This window comes from Copadichromis virginalis, linkage group LG23, assembly GCF_057382275.1.
Source record: "Copadichromis virginalis isolate Kocher_CV1m ecotype Utaka linkage group LG23, C_Virginalis_male_GT1.1, whole genome shotgun sequence".
NCBI classification, from domain to species: domain Eukaryota; kingdom Metazoa; phylum Chordata; class Actinopteri; order Cichliformes; family Cichlidae; genus Copadichromis; species Copadichromis virginalis.
In genome coordinates, this window is record NC_140639.1 from 43,276,466 (window position 1) to 43,298,367 (window position 21,902).

Consider the following 21,902-nt stretch of genomic DNA (forward strand, 5'->3'; position numbering starts at 1 on the left):
GGCAGGCATAAACTTCTCCTGGTTTGCGGCAGAGGGAGTAGTCTAAACAAAACAAATCAAACAGTAAAGATGAGCACATGCAGATGCTGCACATTATTTCCGTGGAGAGTTAGGGGATGGGTGCTTAATGATCTGTGTGCGATTAGTCACTGTAGCATGTGAGACTTACTGTAAAGTCACTGAGTCACTAGGATGATACATCCAGTTCTCATCATTTTCTTTTCTGGTATAATTCCCACTGAGGTGCCACAGTGGCTCTTCTCCCATCTCTTCCCCTTTGACTCCGTGGACTCCCACCCTCCTGAAACCCATAATGGCATTGTTAGCTTAATCTGCAATAAGAGAATCAGCTGTCACATCGGTGTGTTCCCTCACCGTGTGCGTACCGTTCTGCTGAGCGACCACCGCGGAGCCGCTCGTGCGTGCAGCCATCGATTGCCTATCTGCGGAGTCGATGAGCTGTTATTTGACTGCGGTCGATTGCACTAAGCAGTGCGATCTCACACCGGGAGAGAAGAAGTCTTACTAATTGGAATGAGCAAAAATCAAACTAGAGGTGCACAAAGTGTCTCTGAGAGTTTATTTTGAATATACTAGTTTTATTTAAATGCTGTATGATGATCGCATTTTCCAAATGGAGTAAAATATGGGTAAAATTGTTACACTGTAGTCTTGAAATCCAGTAATGCTATCCATCTTACCAGGTTTTCACTGTCTTGATTAAAGATGACGGTCGCTGTTTGTCTTTATTACCCAAAACAAAAGGCCAATCGATACTTAATCGAACAGTTATTTTTAGTCTGGAATACATTATTTGCTTTAATTCTCTCTTAAAATGTGCTTGCTTTTCCTTTGCTCCATTTCTTTAGCCATAAGAACAAAACATCAGGCTGGCCGCCTCCTGGCCCAGGCTCCTGGGGAGGACTGCAGGGGCCCCCATACAGTTGGGACAGCATGAACAGCGCCAGGGAGGGACGGGAATGCCTCACCAAGTATGTATGATGATAAGCACTGGCATGCATGTGTTTAAATGTGTGTTGTCATTCTGTTTATGCACAGTTATGCACTCATGCAATAATTGTGCATAAATTATTGCATGAGTGCATCACATGTGGATGCATCATGGAAAAACTACAGTATATGAACCATAAGTGTGAAAAAAGTCATGTTCAGTGAAGTCTAAATGTTTAAGGTTTTTGCAGTGCAATTATCTTTATATGGCTAGTTGCTTTGATGACTTACACTGTGGTTAATGTGATTAGGTTAACAGATGATCCTATGTTGGCCATAGGTGTGAATGTGAATCTGACCTGTCCTGGGTGTACCCCGCCTCTCGCCCTATGGCAGTTGGGATAGGTTTAATTGAATAAGTGGAAATGGATAGTAGGCTACTTTGGTAATGCTGATATACAACATCACAATGTAACAGTTTTAGAGTAGTTTACCAAGAGTTGTGAACAGAATCATTAATATAAAAAAAAACATCCCAATTGTGAGAAAAAAAGACTAGTATGTGGAATTTATAGTACAGGGTGGGCCATTTATATGGATACACCGTAATAAAATGGGAATGGTTGGTGATATTAAAGTCCTGTTTGTGGCACATTAGTATATGTGAGGGGGCAAACTCCTCAAGATGGGTGGTGACCATGGTGGCCATTTAGAAACCGGCCATCTTGGATACAACTTTTGTTTTTTCAATAGGAAGAGGACCATGTGACACATCAAACTGATTGGTAATGTCACAAGAAAAACAATGGTGTGCTTCAACGTAACTTTATTCTTTCATGAGTTATTTACAAGTTTCTGACCACTTATAAAATGTGTACAATGTGCTGCCCATTGTGTTGGATTGTCAATGCAACCCTCTTCTCCCACTTTTCACACACTGATAGCAACACCGCAGGAGAAATGCCAGCACAGGCATCCAGTATCCGTAGTTTCAAGTGCTGCACATCTCGTATCTTCACACCATAGACAATTGCTTTCAGATCACCCCAAAGATAAAAGTCTAAGGTGGTCAGATTGGGAGACCTTGGGCGCCATTCAACTGGCCCACGACGACCAATCCACTTTCCAGGAAACTGTTCATCTGAGAATGCTCGGACCTGGCACCCATAATGTGGTGGTGCACCATCTTGCTGGAATAAATCAGGGAACGTGCAAGCTTCAGTGCATAAAGAGGGAAACACATCATCATGTAGCAATTTCAAATATCCAGTAGCCTTGAGGTTTCCATTGATGAAGAATGGGCCCACTATCGTTGTACCCCATATACCACACCAAACCATCACTTTTGTTGTTCTAGCAGTCTTGGAGGGATCCATCCAATGTGGGTTAGTGTCAGACCAATAGCGGTGGTTTTGTTTGTTAACTTCACCATTCACATAAAAGTTTGCCTCATCACTGAACAAGCATTGAAATCTGCTGCAATGACCCGGTTACTGCGTTCACCAGATATCAACACAATTTCGATCCGCTCCTCACGTGTTAACCTCTTCAACATGTCAATGGCTGTGAACAAAGAGAAACTTGTAAATAACTCATGAAAGAATAAAGTTGCGTTGAAACCAAGCACACCATTGTTTTTCTTGTGACATTACCAATAAGTTTGATGTGTCACATGGTCCTCTTCCTATTGAAAAAACAAAAGTTGTATCCAAGATGGCCGACTTCTAAATGGCCACCATGGTCACCACCCATCTTGAGGAGTTTGCACCCTCACATATACTAATGTGCCAAAAACAGGACTTTAATATCACCAACCATTCCCATGTTATTACGGTGTATCCATATAAATGGCCCATCCTGTATATATAAACCATTAGCGTTAACCCGTTAATGGAAATTTGCCGCGTTAATGCGGTTATGGCGTTAACGTCATTTTAACAAGATTAACACTGGCAGCACTAATATATATATATGAACAGTTATATATTTAAATAGCTGTCAAAAAGGAATATAAACAACAGTGGAAATGCAGTATGCATGAAGCAGTGTAACAGTCCCAAAGCAGTGGGGTGGGCATTGTTTCAGCGGCCTACAAAAGTAGCCATTGTTTGAGGTAGTTTGCATTCCATCAGTGCATATGCAGGCTGTTGTCTCTGCAAATTTGTCATGCAGGAAAACACCTCCTGCCATAAGGACATGCGAGGTGCTGGCATAAAGAACACTATGCACATGCTCAGCTGCGTGTAGAGTCTGTGGGATTCTGTTAAGATTTCTGATTTCTCTATTAACATGAGACGAGTCCCTTCGGTCTCACAGACCTAGAGACCGGTCTCTGTAACCATCTTTTAACCTCCATTCACTAGGGAAGAATGTATATTTTCCCAACTGGCTAGGGACTGGTTACTGGAGGTTGGTGCCTGTCGCTGGCTGAAATTGGTGGTAAAACGGTGCTTGTGTAGAAGATGTTATCTGCAAATACTTGTCAACTATTCAGTGAATGATAAAAAGTGTGAAGCAAAGCAGAAACAGAAAACACAAGTCTTTCTTCATAGTAAAACTGTGCCTTATTACTGCTGCCAACACATTTCAAAAGGCCCAGCTTTTACTTTTAAGGTGAACAGTCTCTGTTTGTTGTTTGCATCATACCCTTCACAAATTTACCACCGGTAAGCTAGCAGTTGGCAAGTGTTTGCAGATAACTTGGCGACTTCACAGGCAACCGTGGCAATACATTTTTCCATAGCAACCTGTAGTTCTAGTTTAACAATCAATTTAATCATTGGTTATTATGAATCTTTGGCTCTCTTCTACAGTGTGTCTTATATACTGTCATCTTCCCATCACCCCAGACAGCAGACCTGAGTCTGGATCTATCAGAGGTTCCTTCCTGTTAAAAGGGAGTTCTTCCTTCCCACTGTCACCAAGTTATTGATCAAAGGGGGGTTGTTTGATTTTTGGGGTTTTCTCTGTATTATTTTTGGGTCTTTACTTTCCAGCATTAAGTGCCTCGAGATCACTGCTGTTGACTGCTGTGATTTGACACTATATAAATAAAAATGAATTGATTTGAACTGATAGTTGCCGTGGGATCACTGACTGGTCTCTAGGCCTGTCTTACGAGGGCTTTAGTTTTCAGGATTTTGAAAACTTAGATTATTACAGTTGTTGCCCAAGAACCATTAAATACTATAATATATAAATAGCAAGCTAAACTATTTCTTAATTACATTTCATATTGTTTTTAATCAAATCTTGCCCATCACACTGGCCTTTTGCCCTTTCCTTGATTCATTTATAGTATGAGGCATTGGAAGTAAATTGGAAGTAAGTCAAAAGCTCGCCACAAACTTTGCTTTCATGAAGCGCAGCCTGTCAAGAGAAGAGAAGAGCCATGGCTTGCTCTGAGATGAGCTGCCAAGTTGCAGATATACCCATCACTCACCCATCCCTGCTGTCCTTTCCTTTGTGTTTCCCCAAAACAATTATAAATAATGTCAAAAATCCAAATAACAAATGAGTTTGTCTCTATTAGCCAGTATATACTTGCCATATTTTTGAACTGGTTTTGCGATAGTGTGTATTTTACAAACCATAGCATTTTCTATTAACTTCCAATATTAATTTGCTTTCTTTGGACAAGAGGTTTCTTTTTTTCAGTAATCAATAAGTCATATGTCCAATGACTCGATCCTAATCATTTAAACAGAGCAGAAAAACTGAATCAATAATTACACGTCTTTATAGCAGCATACACCTTTAAACTGTGTGGAACCTGATAGTCAATACTAGGTTAGCTGGGTCTGTTAAGCCTGTTATATAACTCTAATATGCTCTGCTTTGTTCTTGACTGTATTAAATTTTTTTGCCCAGTTGTTGGGTATCTATTGAAATTAACTGATGAAAGATGACTCTATTGTTTAAATGCACTCACTTAAATCTGCGCTTGAAAGGAAGAGAGCCAACCATTGCTTCCAGGAATCGTGTTTTGTTTTTTAATAAACTTCTTAAATTATTATTATTATTTTTTTGCTCAATCGTTCAGTTATTTCTCTAGCATCTATTACCATGTGTCACACTAGGCTGAGGCCTAGTGGTAGAAACCTCAGTAATGGCTACCGCGCCAGTAAGGCAAGAACCTGGAATTTCTGAAACATTACCAGGATCTGACCTTTTGTTTCCAGCTTTCCCTTGACCCCGTGATGCCCTCGTCTTTCCTTCTGCGGGATTAAATCCCACCGATCCTGACGGGGAATATGAACCGGCATTGCAGATTGGAACATGCTCTGTCACGGACAGATTTACTCTGAGATTTCTGTGCCGAATGTACAATAGAGATCAATGTGATAATGGGCTAGGGAATGAGAATGTGGAATAAATGGCATAAAAGAAGTGGGGCAGAGATTCAGATTGATTGGTCAGAGATGAAGGTATACTGTGGATGCTTGGAACATGTTTCATGCTCTGAGCAGATTTAGGCAAAGCTGTAAATATACTATAATAAATAGATATATTTCACTGGTTCCTAAATAAAAGTCTCAAACCACCTGAGACAGTAAAATAAATTATTTTTGTGAGTATTCATATAGTTGCACATAAATGTCAGTATGCACGAGGCAGAAATTTCACATGATCTACTGTATGGATTGTAGGCACTGAACAATGGGATGGATGCTGGCCAGGCAACAATAGACACCCTGCACTGGACTTTATGTGCAGACAGGAAGCAGCAGCTGCCAAGGGAGCCTTTTAAGCTGCAAAAGAGAAAGGAAGCTAGGATAGAGACAGAGAGAATGAGTTAACCCCACTGAAAGTGTGTATCAGCTCTTAATTAACAGGCAGTCTGCATTCTCAGTGTCTCAGCTGAGACAGACGTCTGAGGTTCAGCGGGCAAGAAGTAATTTAATACAGTACATTTACATTTTAGTGGTGCTTTCACCCCGAGTGCAATGACTTGCAATAAGACAAAGAAAATGGCGATGTGAAAAATTTAATATTAACCTATATTTAATAGAGGTGACCGCATATAGCCGCCAACAGCAGAGAACTATTGATTCACAGCAAGAAGATCTGGCTGATGCAGGGTGTTTCTATTTGCATGTTCTCGTGCTTCCACTGGATTCCTCTCCAAGCGCCAAAACATGCACTAAAGCCCTCCTTAGAAGTAGTATTGGTCCTGGGGGGCACGTGGCTGCTGACTGCTGCTAAACACACAGGGCAAGTTTCTTAATAATTTCTCTTTTTTTTTCTGGTTGTTTCCATTTTCAAGCTTTTTGGAGAGAATTAAATCCTTTTATTTCACAGTAAATGTGAGAAAGGAGTAAGGGTATGACTAAGTACTCACTTCCAGTACTGAAAAACTAAACCTAATGGCCACATTTTTGTATAGCTTATTTGTTGGGATTTTCTTATGGCTTAAAATCCAGGGTGTTTCTGCCTAATTAACTCATTGAACTGGACCGCTCCATTGAGATTGTGTTGTTGGCATGTTTTAAGAGCATTTTTAATATAATTATCCAATAAAAAATATGCTTTATATGTGGAGCAGACAGTCTAAGAAGTTTGTATGCTAGTTTTGGTGAGTAAAAGCTAGTATTTTATTATCTTCTTAGGAAATATTTTGATGTTAAATACCCATTGGCCCGCTGCCTTTTCTAGATGTCTTGGCACGGTTGAAAGATCCCAAAATAAAAGCTGAACTGACATCGGTTCAAGTTGCTCCTTTAATATCTCCTGGATGTCATTGTTAGCAATAGAAAGCTAACATGCACTGTGTTAAAGAACTGTTTTATGCTATCTCATTACTGATTGGAATAAAATCAAATAAAACATTTCCTGATTAAAAAGAATGAGAAGAAATGAAAATCAGAGTCAAAACTTCAAACTTTTGGGTCCACCACTTATCTTCCTGAGCTAATGACTTTTATCTTTAAACAAAAGCATTTTGAGTTTGTGATGCTAGCATCGCTTACAGATGCTATAATTATAAAAGTCACGCAACAGATGAAATTTACATTTACAAAAAATATAAATAGCTTAAAAGTGTGTTTTTGTAATGCTAGTCGATGATGGGCGATCGTGGCTCAAGAGTTGGGAGTTCGCCTTGTAATCGGAAGGTTACCGGTTTGAGCCCCGGCTTGGACAGTCTCGGTCGTTGTGTCCTTGGGCAAGACACTTCACCCGTTGCCTACTGGTGGTGGTCAGAGGGCCCGGTGGCTCCAGTGTCCGGCCGCCTCGCCTCTGTCAGTGTGCCCCAGGGTGGCTGTGGCTACAATGTAGCCTGCCATCACCGGTGTGTGAATGGGTGGATGACTGGATATGTAAAGCGCTTTGGGGTCCTTAGGGACTAGTAAAGCGCTATATAAATACAGGCCATTTACCATTTTACCATTTAGTCTGTGTATGTGTGGTCACAACCATCTACTAACCACATTAGTTATCGTTGCTTCAAAATAAAACAAAGAAAGATACATTTGATCCCTTCTTTGCAACACTTATATTTCCTTACTTCCAAACAGTTTTCCACCTCAGTTATCTCTTGAGCTGCATCCGTGTGTCCCTGTTGCTTATGTTAGTTTGGAACTGGTGTTTCCCACTCCTCAGAAGGATTCAGGAAGGCTTAGGTCATCTATGAAAGAGATCTGCCAACTGTTCTTATCCTGAACAGCCTGCAGACTTTCATACAGCTTCAAAAGACAAATTGCCTCCAGACTGCAAATCTGAGCGATTAAGTGAACAGAAGACCTGTACTCTCTTCTATAAGTGGCTTTTAAGCATAAAATGTTTGAAACCTGAGCCAGAGCACTGATTTATGACCAGCTGACTGCACAGCTCATATCATTCATTCCAAGTTTAAGGATCTCTGTCTCAGCTAAAATGATTTCTTCTGTACAACTGAAATTTAGTGATTGAATTCTAATGTGCATTTAGTCATATTCTCCTAGAAAACCTTCTTTATCCTGCGGGACAGATTTGATCCCTGTAATAGTCATTGTGCCCATTATGTCATCGAGAAGAGAAACTATTTGGCAACTTATTTTATGTCACTCTTCGTAAGTAGGTCAGCAAATTGTCTGAACTGAAAGTGAATTGAAGCCAAAGTGTCAGGGTTTCTGGGTCTTTGACCCAGTATTCTTAGTTCATATTCACTGTTTATATTCTGTCTGCTTCACCTCCTGTTTTATTGTGTTAGCCTTGGTCCATGTGCATTATGTTCCGTCCTCTTCCCGTTTATCATTAGGTCATTATGTTCAGCTGTGTACTCACCAGGTTCTAATCTCTCATCACTCAGCCTGTGTATTTATGTCCCTCAGTTCAACCAGTCCAATGTCTTGTCATTGATGTTATTGTGATGTTGTTCTCGCCGCTGTTAGGTTGTCCTCTGTTCAGTTCCGTCAAGTCAGCCGGTCAGTTGTCAGTCAGTCTTTCATTCATCCATTCAGTCAGTCGTCCAGCCGGCCAGCCGTTTCCTACTTCTGTTCTGTTTGTTCACTCCGTTGACAATAAAACACCAATCTTCACCTACCTGTGAGTCCAGCGTTTGGGTCCTCCTTCTTTCGTCCACGACCTCATCCTGACAGAATGACAAGACCCGTGCCACGAAGACACGATGTGGACCCAGCGGACTCGGACCTCTTCGAGCGGCAGGACGCAGCGCTCTCCATTTGGGAGGAGAAGCTCAGGTGGAAACAGCGGCTCTTCTCAGAGAGGGAGCTCGTCTTCGAGGGGACTCGTCTGGCTCTGGGCGGGCCTCGGAGACGCCGCGGTCCTCCACCTGCTGCCTCACCTGCAGCGGAGCATTCGCCGCGGAGAGTGGGCGTCACAGGCCAAGCTTCGGCCGCTCGCTCTCCCGCTGCTCCGCTCCTCGCTCACCCGCCAGCCGTTCTACTCACCGGACCTTCAACCTCGCCATGGCACAGCGGCTCCACCTACCACCTCGGCTCAATGGAGGCTCCCGTGCCAGAGGCTCATCTGTTTACCCCGCCCGCTTCCTCTACCCGGAGAAAGCGGCACACACGCCACCGTAACATGGACTATTTCCAGCCACTCCCGGCGGTGAGTCCCAGTGACTGTTTGCCACCTTCCTCAGTTGACTCTTCACATAAGATAAATAATAGACGCCTCTCCGATTCATGGGGAACGTCCCTCTTGGACGACAATGTGGACTGGGTAGACTTTTTCTGCTCTGTTTCCCCAAAGACAGCTCAGTTAAAGACTGTAAATAGTGGTGGCAGAAAAATCAGAACAATCTCCAATAAACCTGCCAGTAACACACACACCGTCACTATTTCCACACCCAGTATTCAGCCATTTCCCACCAGCACAGGGGCCCAGTCTACGCCCACACCAGTGCCAGCTCCCAGGAGGAGGGCAGCTGCGACCCGGTCTACCTCCACACCCGCTTCTGTTTCTCAGGTGGGGGTGACTGGTGTCCAGCCACCTTCCGTGCCCGTCCCAGCGCCCAGGTTGAGGGCAACCAGAACCCAGCTCGACCTCCCTGGAGGCTTGGAGGAGCTAACCGGTCCACCTGCTACTCCACCACTTCATCCACCTCCTGACCCAGCCTTTCACGCCCTCGCACTATCCCTAGTTAGATTAGCTGAACTGTCCCCCGCCCAGGCACCAGCCTTACGAGCCCAAGCCGTAATTTTATCTCCGTCACTAGCTCAATCTGTAGCTCGGCCAGCAGCCACGCCTGCCTCTGTTCCTCCCTTAGCATCTCCACTCCAGTCAGTTCCCTCACCTGCTGTTCAGCTTTCCCTCCAGTCAGTTCCCTCACCTGCTGTTCAGCTTTCCCTCCAGTCAGTTCCCTCACCTGCTGTTCAGCTTTCCCTCCAGTCAGTTCCCTCACCTCCTGTAGCTCAGTCCCCTCCTGTCCTCCAGTCACCTCCTGTAGCTCAGTCTCCACCTGTCCTCCAGTCACCTGTAGCTCAGTCTCCACCTGTCCTCCAGTCACCTGTAGCTCAGTCTCCACCTGTCCTCCAGTCACCTGTAGTCCAGTCTCCACCTGTCCTCCACTCTTCTGTAGTCCAGTCTGCCGCCCAGTGCCCTGTAGTCCAGTCGCCTCCTGTTTCCCAGTCACCTGTCCACCATCCCGTCCAGTCCCCGGACCTGCAGCCACAGCACCCAGAGCCAGCTGTGAGCCTTCCTGCTTCTCAGCCAGGGGTTTCCGCACCCGCTGGCCCGGCCGCTCTCCAGCCAGGGGCCTCCGCGCCTACTGGCCCGGCCGCTCTCCAGCCAGAGGCCTCCGCGCCTACTGGCCCTGCCTGTCTCCGGCCAGAGGCCTCCGCGCCTGCATCGCCCGGCCCGGCCTCTGCCTCAGCTGCACCCACGCCCGGCCCGGCCTCTGCCTCAGCTGCACCCACGCCCGGCCCGGCCTCTGCCTCAGCTGCACCCACGCCCGGCCTGGCCTCTGCCTCAGCTGCACCCACGCCCGGCCTGGCCTCTGCCTCAGCTGCACCCACGCCCGGCCCGGCTTCAGCCTCAGAGCCTTCGTCTGCTGCAGCCTCAGAGCCTTCGTCTGCTGCAGCCTCAGAGCCTTCGTCTGCTGCAGCCTCAGCCTGTGCTTCGCCTGGTCCCGCCTTGACTGGTCCCGCCTCGACTGGTCCTGTGCCCACCGGGCCTCGGCCAGTACGCCTGACACTAGAGAGCCGCCGCCGTTGCCTTCCGCACGGCCGGCCCCCGGACCGCCATCGCCTGAGTGGCCGCCGCTGCCTTCCGCACGGCCGGCCCCCGGACCGCCATCGCCTGAGTGGCCGCCGCTGCCTTCCGCACGGCCAGCCCCCCGACCAACGCTGTCATCGCCGCCGTCGCCTTCCGCACGGTCGGCCCCCGGACCCTCTTCTCCTGGGTGGCCGCCGTCGCCTTCCGCACGGTCGGCCCCCGGACCAGCGCTGTCATCGTCGCCGTCGCCTTCCGCACGGTCGGCCCCCGGACCAGCGCTGTCATCGTCGCCGTCGCCGTCCGCACGGTCGGCCCCCTGAACTGCCTCTGTGTGGACTCCGTCCCTCCGTCCTGGGCCCCCTCCGCCCGCCCTGTCCTGGTTTTTCGTTCTTTTGGCCGTCGGGTGCCGGCCTTTGCGGGGGGGGTACTGTCAGGGTTTCTGGGTCTTTGACCCAGTATTCTTAGTTCATGTTCACTGTTTATATTCTGTCTGCTTCACCTCCTGTTTTATTGTGTTAGCCTTGGTCCATGTGCATTATGTTCCGTCCTCTTCCCGTTTATCATTAGGTCATTATGTTCAGCTGTGTACTCACCAGGTTCTAATCTCTCATCACTCAGCCTGTGTATTTATGTCCCTCAGTTCAACCAGTCCAATGTCTTGTCATTGATGTTATTGTGATGTTGTTCTCGCCGCTGTTAGGTTGTCCTCTGTTCAGTTCCGTCAAGTCAGCCGGTCAGTTGTCAGTCAGTCTTTCATTCATCCATTCAGTCAGTCGTCCAGCCGGCCAGCCGTTTCCTACTTCTGTTCTGTTTGTTCACTCCGTTGACAATAAAACACCAATCTTCACCTACCTGTGAGTCCAGCGTTTGGGTCCTCCTTCTTTCGTCCACGACCTCATCCTGACACAAAGTTAAAGGAAAGGCGTCCTTTTTTTTTTTTTTTTTTTGCCTTTTTAAATAGTGTAATTTGAGATATTGAAAATTATATTATACAAAATGATATTCCTAAGCTTGTGTTTTTTGTGGGGTAGATTTACATAATCCCATCCAATCTTTTTACACCCAAACAACAAACAGTAACCTTCCTTTATTTACTCAATATAATTGCAAAGCAGGCAGCTTCGTGGGTAGCAGAACAATTTCCCCATCGCTTTTTTCTACATGGAATTTCTAATAATGCTGAACATAGAATTGACTGGAGTCTCTTGAATAAATGCTCTATTCTATTATCTCATGCAATGACCAGGGGCAGCTCTAGAATTTTTCCATAGGGTGCCTGGATGGAGGCCACTAAAAATATTGGGGTGGCACACCAAAAACAAAATTTCCAGTTTTATTATGCTGTTGTCAAATATAGGTTACTTGAAAAATATGTGAAGAAAGAGAGAAAGAAAAAATATATGCCTAGTTGATTTCCTGCTATTAATATAAATTGATATCACTGAGAAAATGGTAAATGGCCTGTATTTGTATAGCGCTTTACTAGTCCCTAAGGACCCCAAAGCGCTTTACACACTCAGTCATCCATCCATTCACACACTGTTGAAAAAGTACATATGAAAACCAAATAAGATTTTGAAACCCATAATAATCTATTTTGATTGATTGATTGATTGATTGAAGGTCCCAACCATGCTTTAATGATTCTCAGCAGAGCTGACCAGAAGAAGCCAAAGATTCACTCTCTGAGAATGGAGTTAATGTTAAGAACAAACAAGCTTTTCTGCAACCTGATCAAATAACTATAAATAACATGGCAAACAAATGCTATCAATTACTTAGCTCAGTAGTGCTTTCAGTGGAAATAAGACTTTTGAAACTTCAAACAGCACACAGAGACCTTCTTGTGTTTCAAAACCAACCATTTACTGGTTTTGGTATAGTCTTGCGGGGGGGGGGCAAATTTTGGGGGATGGCCAGTGCCCCCCCCCCCAGCCCCACCTTGGTGACGCCCCTGGCACTGACCATGGCTTCTAACTGTTAGAAAATTTAGAAGTAATGTTTATTATGTCATAATAGCACTTAGTACTAAAATACAGTACCCATGAGCCTTGACTCAATTGGATTTTTTGCTTCTCAGGCTGAAAACCAGCCAGCAGCTGTATGTCTGCTATAATTCAGTTCAGTTCACTTTTATTTACTGTATATAGCACCAAATCACAACAACTGTCACCTCAAGGTGCTTTAAATGGTAAGGTAAGAGAGAGAAAACTCCAACAATCAGACCATAGCAACTTCCTTTAAGATAAAATTTCAGTTTTTAGGGCGCTTTTTAACTTTTGCACCATGCAGACATATACCAAGTTTCAGTAAATAGCTCTTTGAAAATACTTTTGTAGATATAAAAATAGTATTTTATGTTTGTCAAACTGCGTTGTTTTTGACATGTTTATAGATTAAACTGAAGAAATGGGAACGAATTGGGAAATGGGAATAGTGAGTTGGAAAGTCCAAAGAAAAACTCTGAAAGACCTTCAGAAAGCTCAAGATCATTTGCACAGTACTATACATCAATCAGAAAACTGTTTATTAGTGTTGGAATTTTACTTGAATTTCCTTGCGCTCTGTATTTTCTAGCCAAGTATCACAGAGCAGCTCCCTGGAGGAGGTCCACCTAGATGGGGTCCCTCCTGCCCCTCGTCTGGTGGAGATGAGACGGGACCCTGTCCTGGGCTTCGGCTTTGTGGCAGGCAGTGAGAAACCGGTGGTAGTCCGCTCTGTTACACCAGGTGGGTGTCAAGATTGGCTTAAACTAACAATCTTTAAAATGAATACTTTTATTTATTCATTTGGGCAACTGTTATAATTTTATTTAGTTGCAAACTAACTGTACACTTGCCTACCCCTAACACAGTAGTCAGTGATACACCTCTACTACACAAGTACAGCTTTATTCCGTGTGGGAGTTTTGACTCTCTCTCACTTTTTCGGCATGCCTGTCAAATAATCAGAGACAATACGATATGTCTTTTTATTTTGGAATATTTGAGTCAGTTTTGATTGGATTTTACCACTTGTCTCAGCTTAAAGTGGTCTAAATAATTGATTTAATATTATAATAAATAAGAATATAAAAATAAAATCACAATAAAGCATTTAGAGCAACAAAAACTTCATTCACAGTGCAAAGTCAGAAGTCCAGTGATGGAAAGCCAGGAGAGTAGTCCTCAGAGTCACTACTTACTGAAAGCAAATCTGCCTCTGCTAAGATTTGATAAGAAGGCCAATAATATAACTTAGAAACAAAATAGGAAAATGAGCCATCCAGCTAAGCTAGTGTAGTGTGCAGATTGACTTATTTTGTTAGTTCTTTCTCCCCATCTGATTGGTTCTGATCAGCACATCAAATAGCTGCTGCTGTAGGAAACCGTGCACTCTGTTGGGCTGTGTTTGCCTCAAGTAAGCAGCCACAGGCAAGAAAAAGCATGAACACAAATTCATGTTTGGAAGTCTATTTTCCACTAAAACTTTGATTTGACTGGCAGCTTGCCACATTGCTGCCAAACAAACAGTTCACAAACCCTTATTAAGTGTCAGCTTCATTGGCTGCACGGACACAGACAGTGATTAGGCATCTCAATAATCAATCAGTGCTGAATCCTAAGCAGACAATTGAACTGATGAATATTCTATTTACAATGGTTGGCCAAGGAAGGAAACGCATGTGCTAGCAGAGAGTAGATTAATGCTTACACCTATTACACGTGTCTAGACGAGCACAAACAACAAAGTATTTGCAAATTAGCTGCATATTTCACATCTGCAAAAATCACACACACACTCATTCGCCTTGTCAATTTAGCTGTAATTACTCTTGATTTTATTTGCAGGTAATCTTTGGCTGGCTAGACGACATCTGTCTGCCTGCTGCTTTCATGGAGCGCTTTGATCAGCTGTTGCTTGTTTGCGTGTGTTTGTATGTTGGTAGGTGGTCCATCAGAGGGGAAGCTGCTGCCAGGTGATGAGATCATCATGATAAACGACGAACCCGTCAGTTCGGCTCCTAGAGAACGAGTCATCGATCTCGTCAGGTAGATACAAAATCCAGATTGGTGAAAAATAACATTTAGAGAACACTTTTCCCCCTCACACTTTATCCACTGCTGCTTTCCCTTGCTTCTTCTGATTGGCCGCCCCTCTTAAATGACAAGTCTGAACAGCCAGTGGGTGGGGCTGTTGAGCCCAAAGTTCGAGCGGTTTTCATTGGATGACTTCTCTATTTGACATCACACAGATACACCAGTAGAAAATATTGTCTGAAACCAGTGTTTAGAGTAGACTGGGATGACTTTTTGCGATGTGGGACTTGCTGTTTGAAAAATTGCTCATGTTTTTTGAATAATTTATATGAGCATCAACCAGGGTAATAGTGTATATAGTCTCACCAGCCACTTTGTATGGAAAATAGCTCCAAAAAAGATTAAATATCCAGTGAGCCACAGTTCTGTAGCTCACTGGATATGGCCAGGCTGCTTTGAGCTGACAGGAAGGCAACGGTAACTCCAGCTCTAAGAAGAGCGTCTCTGAACATAAAACATGTTGAACCTTGAAGTAGATGGGCTACAGCAGCAGAAGACCACATCGGGCCCCAGTCAGTGTCAGCTAAGAATAGGAAACTGAAATCTGTACAAGATCACCAAAATTGGAAAATAAATCTCAATTTCTGTGACATTCAGGTTGTAGTGTCAGAATTCAGCATAAACAACATGAAAGCATGGATCCATGTGGGTTTGTGTTAAATATTCAGGCTGCTGCTGGTAGTTTAATGGGGTGGGGATTATTTTCTCGGCAAACTTTGGGTATCTTAGTACCATTTGAGGACCACAAATTGCCTGTTGCTCACCATGTCCATTGTGTTATGACCACCCATCTGCTTCCAGCTGGATAACGCACCATGTCACAAAAGTCAGATCATCTCAAACTGGTATCTGATAACAAGTTAATTAAACTCAAATGGCCTCCACAGTCACCAAATCTCAATCCAGTGTATAGATGGAGGTATGGATGTGCAGTCAACAAATGTGCAGTCTTATGTCAATATGTACATAGACAGATAGATAGATCACATTGTTGGATAAAGTGAGTACAGTATGGGAGAATTTATACTGCAGACATGTGACAGAGTCACACAGAGTAGCGTAACATAATGTCACATTAAGCAACAATCTGTGCACTAGATTGCCCAAAAAAAGTAATTGAAACAAAAAGATAAATAAGCTCCAGGTAAAGTGTTTAGGGTCCCTTTAAATGGCAGGTTGAAAAAACTAAAAAGTTAATTACAAAAACACAACAACATTAGTGAAACGAAAGTCATAATCATTCATTTGCTTTTAAAATTATGAAGTTTATTTCCAAGTGTTAGCGATGCTTTCCACTCGCCTGCTCAGTAGTTAGTTAACTCAGTTCTGCTTGTCACCCCAACATATTCTGAATAAATAACAAGAAAAATGAGAATCCTTTTGCTCTTTCATTGAAAACAGTGCGCAACGAAACAAATCGTGTTTCACTTCACAGGAAGTACAACCCCTTTTTTTGTAATTAAATGGGGAAAGTAATGAGTGTCTGTGTGCTTTTGGTTTTAACTGTGTCTGTTGTAAGCAGTGTTTGCCCGAGGCGTTCAATTCCATTTCACCCAGGCTAATCAAGATCGTGTTGTTTATTTGCCGTTATTGTTGAGTGGAATCATTGGGTTTTTGTTGTTGTTTATTTCTTTTTTCATGATTTTGATGACTTTACGGTTTTCTGTCTTCTTGTTCCAGGAGCTGCAAAGAATCCATCATGTTGACTGTTGTCCAACCTTATCCTGTGAGTAGATCTCGCAATATATACAGATACATTTGTCAAAATGTGTTGGGATGATTTATAAATCTAGAAAAATGTTCTGTTTTTGGTGACACATACACAAACCACTTTTTCCATCCATTCGTATTTTAAAAATGTGTTACTTTATCATGTGTTAAATTTTTTTATTGTTTTCATATATATAAATATATATATATATATATATATATATATATATTTATATATATGAATACATTCGTATTTTAAAAATGTGTTACTTTATCATGTGTTAAATTTTTTTATTGTTTTCATATATATAAATATATATATATATATATATATATATATACACACTGTATATGTAATAGTAGAACATGAAATGTGGTTTCTGCATTTTATTTTTGAAGGACTTTTTGTTTACTTTGTTCAACCAAATAAAAAAAATATTTAAAATCACACAAGACATCCTTCTGCAGGCCTCTAAAACTCACCTGCGTTTAAACAATAAGGTGATAGTGATATACAATATTTTTATTGCTGACAACAAATTACATAAAGAGACCAAAATCAACAGTGAAACGACAACACAGTGAAACCAGCTCCTGTATATAATTATAAACACCCATTACAGTATGATTATGAGTAATTTAAGTGCTACTTTAGTGTGTTCCTGATTCAGATGTGTTGTTGCTATGCAAAACAACGCAATGTTGGATGGTACCGGGAGAGAAGATTGGCTGTTATTGGCTCTTTTCCCCATGAAGGTCTCTCTGCTGCCCACTGTGTGTGTGCAGAGCCAAATTAAGAGAGCCATTCTATTTCTTATTCATCCAATTTTACCAAAATTGGCTACAATTCAGCCAAGGGCATAGAAGAGTTGCTCAGAAGATAGTCTTCAATTAATTGGAATGAATGCAGAAAAATGCCTAAAATCGGCAATACTGTGCAAAAGTCTTGAGCCACCCATCATTTCTTTTGATGCAGGGTCATTCTGTCTCAAATCAACCAAACCTTCTGTCTCTAATGTGCATACAAATTTCATGGTAGGAAATCTTTATACTTTTTAAGATATTTTTGAAGTATGGTCCGGTAACACACTTTCAGGACTTTTTCTTCTTTTTTGCACATTGAAATCTGAGGCACTGCTTAAATATGAATATAAGCAGTGAATATAAAACATAAAAGCCTGAAAATTCTTTCTTTCTTACCAACAAAATGAGTCAGAAAATGGAACTTGAAACAGATAGATAGAAATGTTTACGCATCAGCTGGTTAAAATATGAAAGAAAAAAATGTGTCATTCAACTTTCATGCTTGGAGTTCATGAATTGAGCAAATATAACAAGTTGTATTACAGAAAAAAAAAGATTCTACCATCACAGATTCTGACCATTTTTTCCAAAAGAATATATCATGGAAACTATCTGATATATGAAGCTAAAAGTTCACAGCAGATATTATATATAATCAGACTTTGTACCATAACATTTTTGAGACTGAATGATCCTGCACCAGTTTATTCAAACATGCGCTGTCATGAATGCAAGTATAGTTTTTGTCTAACGAGTTACAAAGTCACTATTTGGTATGAGCAACTTTCTTCTTTAACACACCCTCAATTCTTTTAGGACACCCAGATATGCTCTTTCTGGCAAGTTGTCTGATACATGTAGACACAGCATTGTTTCATACTTTGAGTTAAGTGTTTCTTCAGTGATTCATAGGTCAGTGTTACGTAGCTTAAAAGCAAATCAAGAAAAACATTCCTCTGAAAATGTCCAAAGACAAACTTTGATAGACTTTGAGAAAGCCTGGAGAACTATTGCCCAAGACCACCTTAGTTGTTGGAAGCAAACTATAAAGAAATTATCATGGCTCAAGTACTGACTACCGCCTTCTAGACTTTTTCCAGAAGGGCTTTGTTCCCTTTAAAGCAATTTATTTTAATTGTCATTGGTAGAAACAGCATCACTGACTCAAACAGGAATGACAAGCGAACTAGCCTGATGTGCTTTTTTCTTCTGGCCCCAGGTCAGTCAAACCTTGTCTTTAACAGTAGAGGTTTCCAGTGTGTTACCTCAGCATAATCAGAAAATGAAGTCATCCCATTTGTCTGTGATTGCTTAGGGCCACATTTACAAATGTCTTGCACCAGCACAAACTGGGCTTTGGTACTAAAAAAAGTTGCTGGTATTTACAAAAAAGATCACAAAGTGCTTCACAAGGAATGACAGAGTATAAAGCAAAAACAGACAAAAGTTAACAAAATGTAAATTCTAAAAAGATGTGTTTTTAGTTGTCTAAAGTGTCACTAGCATTGACAAAATGGTAGTATTTTATAACCAAGTAGAGAAGAGGAGTCGCTCTGCAAGCTAACAGCTTACAAGCTAGCAGTTAAGTAGGCCTATAAAGTTCAGGAGTCTTCCAAGAGGAAATAAAAGTGAGACTTGTGGAAGAAAATCAAATTTTTGTGCGAGATTTTTGCAACTTACCCTGTTCTATGTGTATTTCTGGGAGTTTCTCTTTCAAGATCTAAATCATTTAGAGAATAATTTACTGCTATTTAACGTGGGTTTTTTTTGTTTTGTTTTGTTTTTTGGTGTGCTGGGACTGCACCTGGGTTTAGTGCAACTTTTTTAAAACAGTAAATCTGGCCCATAGTTTTTTAATTCCACTACCTAATGGCAAGAATAAACTTCAGCTTTCAGCCACTATAGAGAAAAAGTCCTGTAAATACAGTGTATGAATGTTTTTGGAAGTAGTTTTTAGTTTGTTTTTAGTTTTAGCTATTTTAGGGGGATATCTGTGTGTGCAGGTGACTATTACTGTGCATAATTATTAGGCAACTTAACAAAAAACAAATATATACCCATTTCAATTATTTATTTTTACCAGTGAAACCAATATAACATCTCCACATTCACAAATATACATTTCTGACATTCAAAAACGAAACAAAAACAAATCAGCGACCAATATAGCCACCTTTCTTTGCAAGGACACTCAAAAGCCTGCCATCCATGGATTCTGTCAGTGTTTTGATCTGTTCACCATCAACATTGCGTGCAGCAGCAACCACAGCCTCCCAGACACTGTTCAGAGAGGTGTACTGTTTTCCCTCCTTGTAAATCTCACATTTGATGATGGACCACAGGTTCTCAATGGGGTTCAGATCAGGTGAACAAGGAGGCCATGTCATTAGTTTTTCTTCTTTTATACCCTTTCTTGCCAGCCACGCTGTGGAGTACTTGGACGCGTGTGATGGAGCATTGTCCTGCATGAAAATCATGTTTTTCTTGAAGGATGCAGACTTCTTCCTGTACCACTGCTTGAAGAAGGTGTCTTCCAGAAACTGGCAGTAGGACTGGGAGTTGAGCTTGACTCCATCCTCAACCCGAAAAGGCCCCACAAGCTCATCTTTGATGATACCAGCCCAAACCAGTACTCCACCTCCACCTTGCTGGCGTCTGAGTCGGACTGGAGCTCTCTGCCCTTTACCAATCCAGCCACGGGCCCATCCATCTGGCCCATCAAGACTCACTCTCATTTCATCAGTCCATAAAACCTTAGAAAAATCAATCTTGAGATATTTCTTGGCCCAGTCTTGACGTTTCAGCTTGTGTGTCTTGTTCAGTGGTGGTCGTCTTTCAGCCTTTCTTACCTTGGCCATGTCTCTGAGTATTGCACACCTTGTGCTTTTGGGCACTCCAGTGATGTTGCAGCTCTGAAATATGGCCAAACTGGTGGCAAGTGGCATCTTGGCAGCTGCACGCTTGACTTTTCTCAGTTCATGGGCAGTTATTTTGCGCCTTGGTTTTTCCACACGCTTCTTGCGACCCTGTTGACTATTTTGAATGAAAAGCTTGATTGTTCGATGATCACGCTTCAGAAGCTTTGCAATTTTGAGACTGCTGCATCCCTCTGCAAGATATCTCACTATTTTTGACTTTTCTGAGCCTGTCAAGTCCTTCTTTTGACCCATTTTGCCAAAGGAAAGGAAGTTGCCTAATAATTATGCACACCTGATATAGGGTGTTGATGTCATTAGACCACACCCCTTCTCATTACAGAGATGCACATCACCTAATATGCTTAATTGGTAGTAGGCTTTCGAGCCTATACAGCTTGGAGTAAGACAACATGCATGAAGAGGATGATGTGGACAAAATACTCATTTGCCTAATAATTCTGCACTCCCTGTAGCTCCTAACAGCTGCACCATTTCTTTCTCTTTAAAGAAAACATGTCCTCCTCCTTCCACTGGAGGAAATGTGCTCTAGGTGGAATGCAACAGAAAGGTTATGATGTCAGTGTTTTCATGGCATTTGTTACTGTCACGAACAAAGGAGTTTAAGTTTAATCGTTTAAAGGAGTGGAAGTGATGATCCTGTATTTCCTAACACTTCAGAATTTCCTCCTGGGTTACATTTCTGCTAAATAAAGTATGAAGAGTCTGCTGTAAAAGTGCTGTTTTTGATTGATTTTGGGGGGGGGGGGGAAGAGTCAAACATAGCTCTTATAGTCCATAAACTGGGACTGAAAACAGTTTTTTTTGTTTGTTTGAACATCGATTTTCCTGTTGATCTCTTTCTCTCCATCTGTTTGTCTCTTTCTTCCCTTCCTCTCCTCTCTTGCTTGCTTTCTCTCTATCACTTTTTGGACGCTTGCCTCCTAGTCCCCTAAATCAGCGTTCATCAGTGCAGCCAAAAAAGCCATGCTCAAGTCCAATCCGGTCAAAGTACGCTTTGCTGAGGAGGTCATTATAAACGGCCAGGTTCCGGTCAGTTCTCCCACACAAACACATGCACTCGCGCATACACACGAGCTTGTATGACCTATATAGGCAATGCCAGCTGGTTTCCACTTTAGACAGCGATTTCAATGGATGTAAGACAGTCACATAAATGAGTTACGACATGGCACTTTTATGAATTCCTTCCATGTATTGAACCCACGGCACGTGCACAGAATGAAAAGACTAATCCTGTCCCTCCTTTGCAGAACCCGATGAAGGACAACTCTCTTCTGTTCATGCCAAATGTCCTAAAGGTCTACCTGGAGAACGGGCAGACAAAGTCCTTTCGCTTTGACTGTAGTACCTCCATCAAGGTATGCGTGTGCAACAACTTAAGGCTTACGTCATGAAATAAGCAGCTTCTGCTGCATTTGTAATTACAGTAGGGGGATGTTATCAAGAGTCCAAATTAGTGAGTCTTAACACACGCGCGGACTGTGAAATTCACTTCCATTTGTTTGAGCTCTTTAGTTATTCAGTCAAGGCGACAAAGAGCGTATTCTCATTTTTTGACTTGTTAATTCTTATTCAGCTATGATCCTCTGAAACTCCCAGAGCGAATTCAGAAAGCAAGAGGCATAATGACTTTCTTTTCTCTCAACCTCACAGCAAAGGATGTCATCCTAACCTGGACAGAAATTGCCTTTTATCTTTCTTATTCACCGCTCTCCAGTGGGTGGGACAGAAATGACCAGTAGAATAAAGCTGCCAGGTG

General features: G+C 42.5%; 1 protein-coding gene across 1 annotated transcript in view; it reads left to right on the forward strand.

Moving 5' to 3' along the window:
- Window positions 1-21,902, forward strand: part of LOC146681673 (FERM and PDZ domain-containing protein 4-like) — a 75,167-nt gene that overhangs the window by 30,406 nt on the left and 22,859 nt on the right. The window contains exons 2-7 of the mRNA XM_085448107.1: window positions 870-992; window positions 13,189-13,340; window positions 14,540-14,642; window positions 16,371-16,416; window positions 21,068-21,172; window positions 21,394-21,501. Of these exons, the coding sequence (XP_085304233.1) occupies window positions 870-992; window positions 13,189-13,340; window positions 14,540-14,642; window positions 16,371-16,416; window positions 21,068-21,172; window positions 21,394-21,501 (637 nt within the window). The remainder of the gene's footprint in view (window positions 1-869; window positions 993-13,188; window positions 13,341-14,539; window positions 14,643-16,370; window positions 16,417-21,067; window positions 21,173-21,393; window positions 21,502-21,902) is intronic.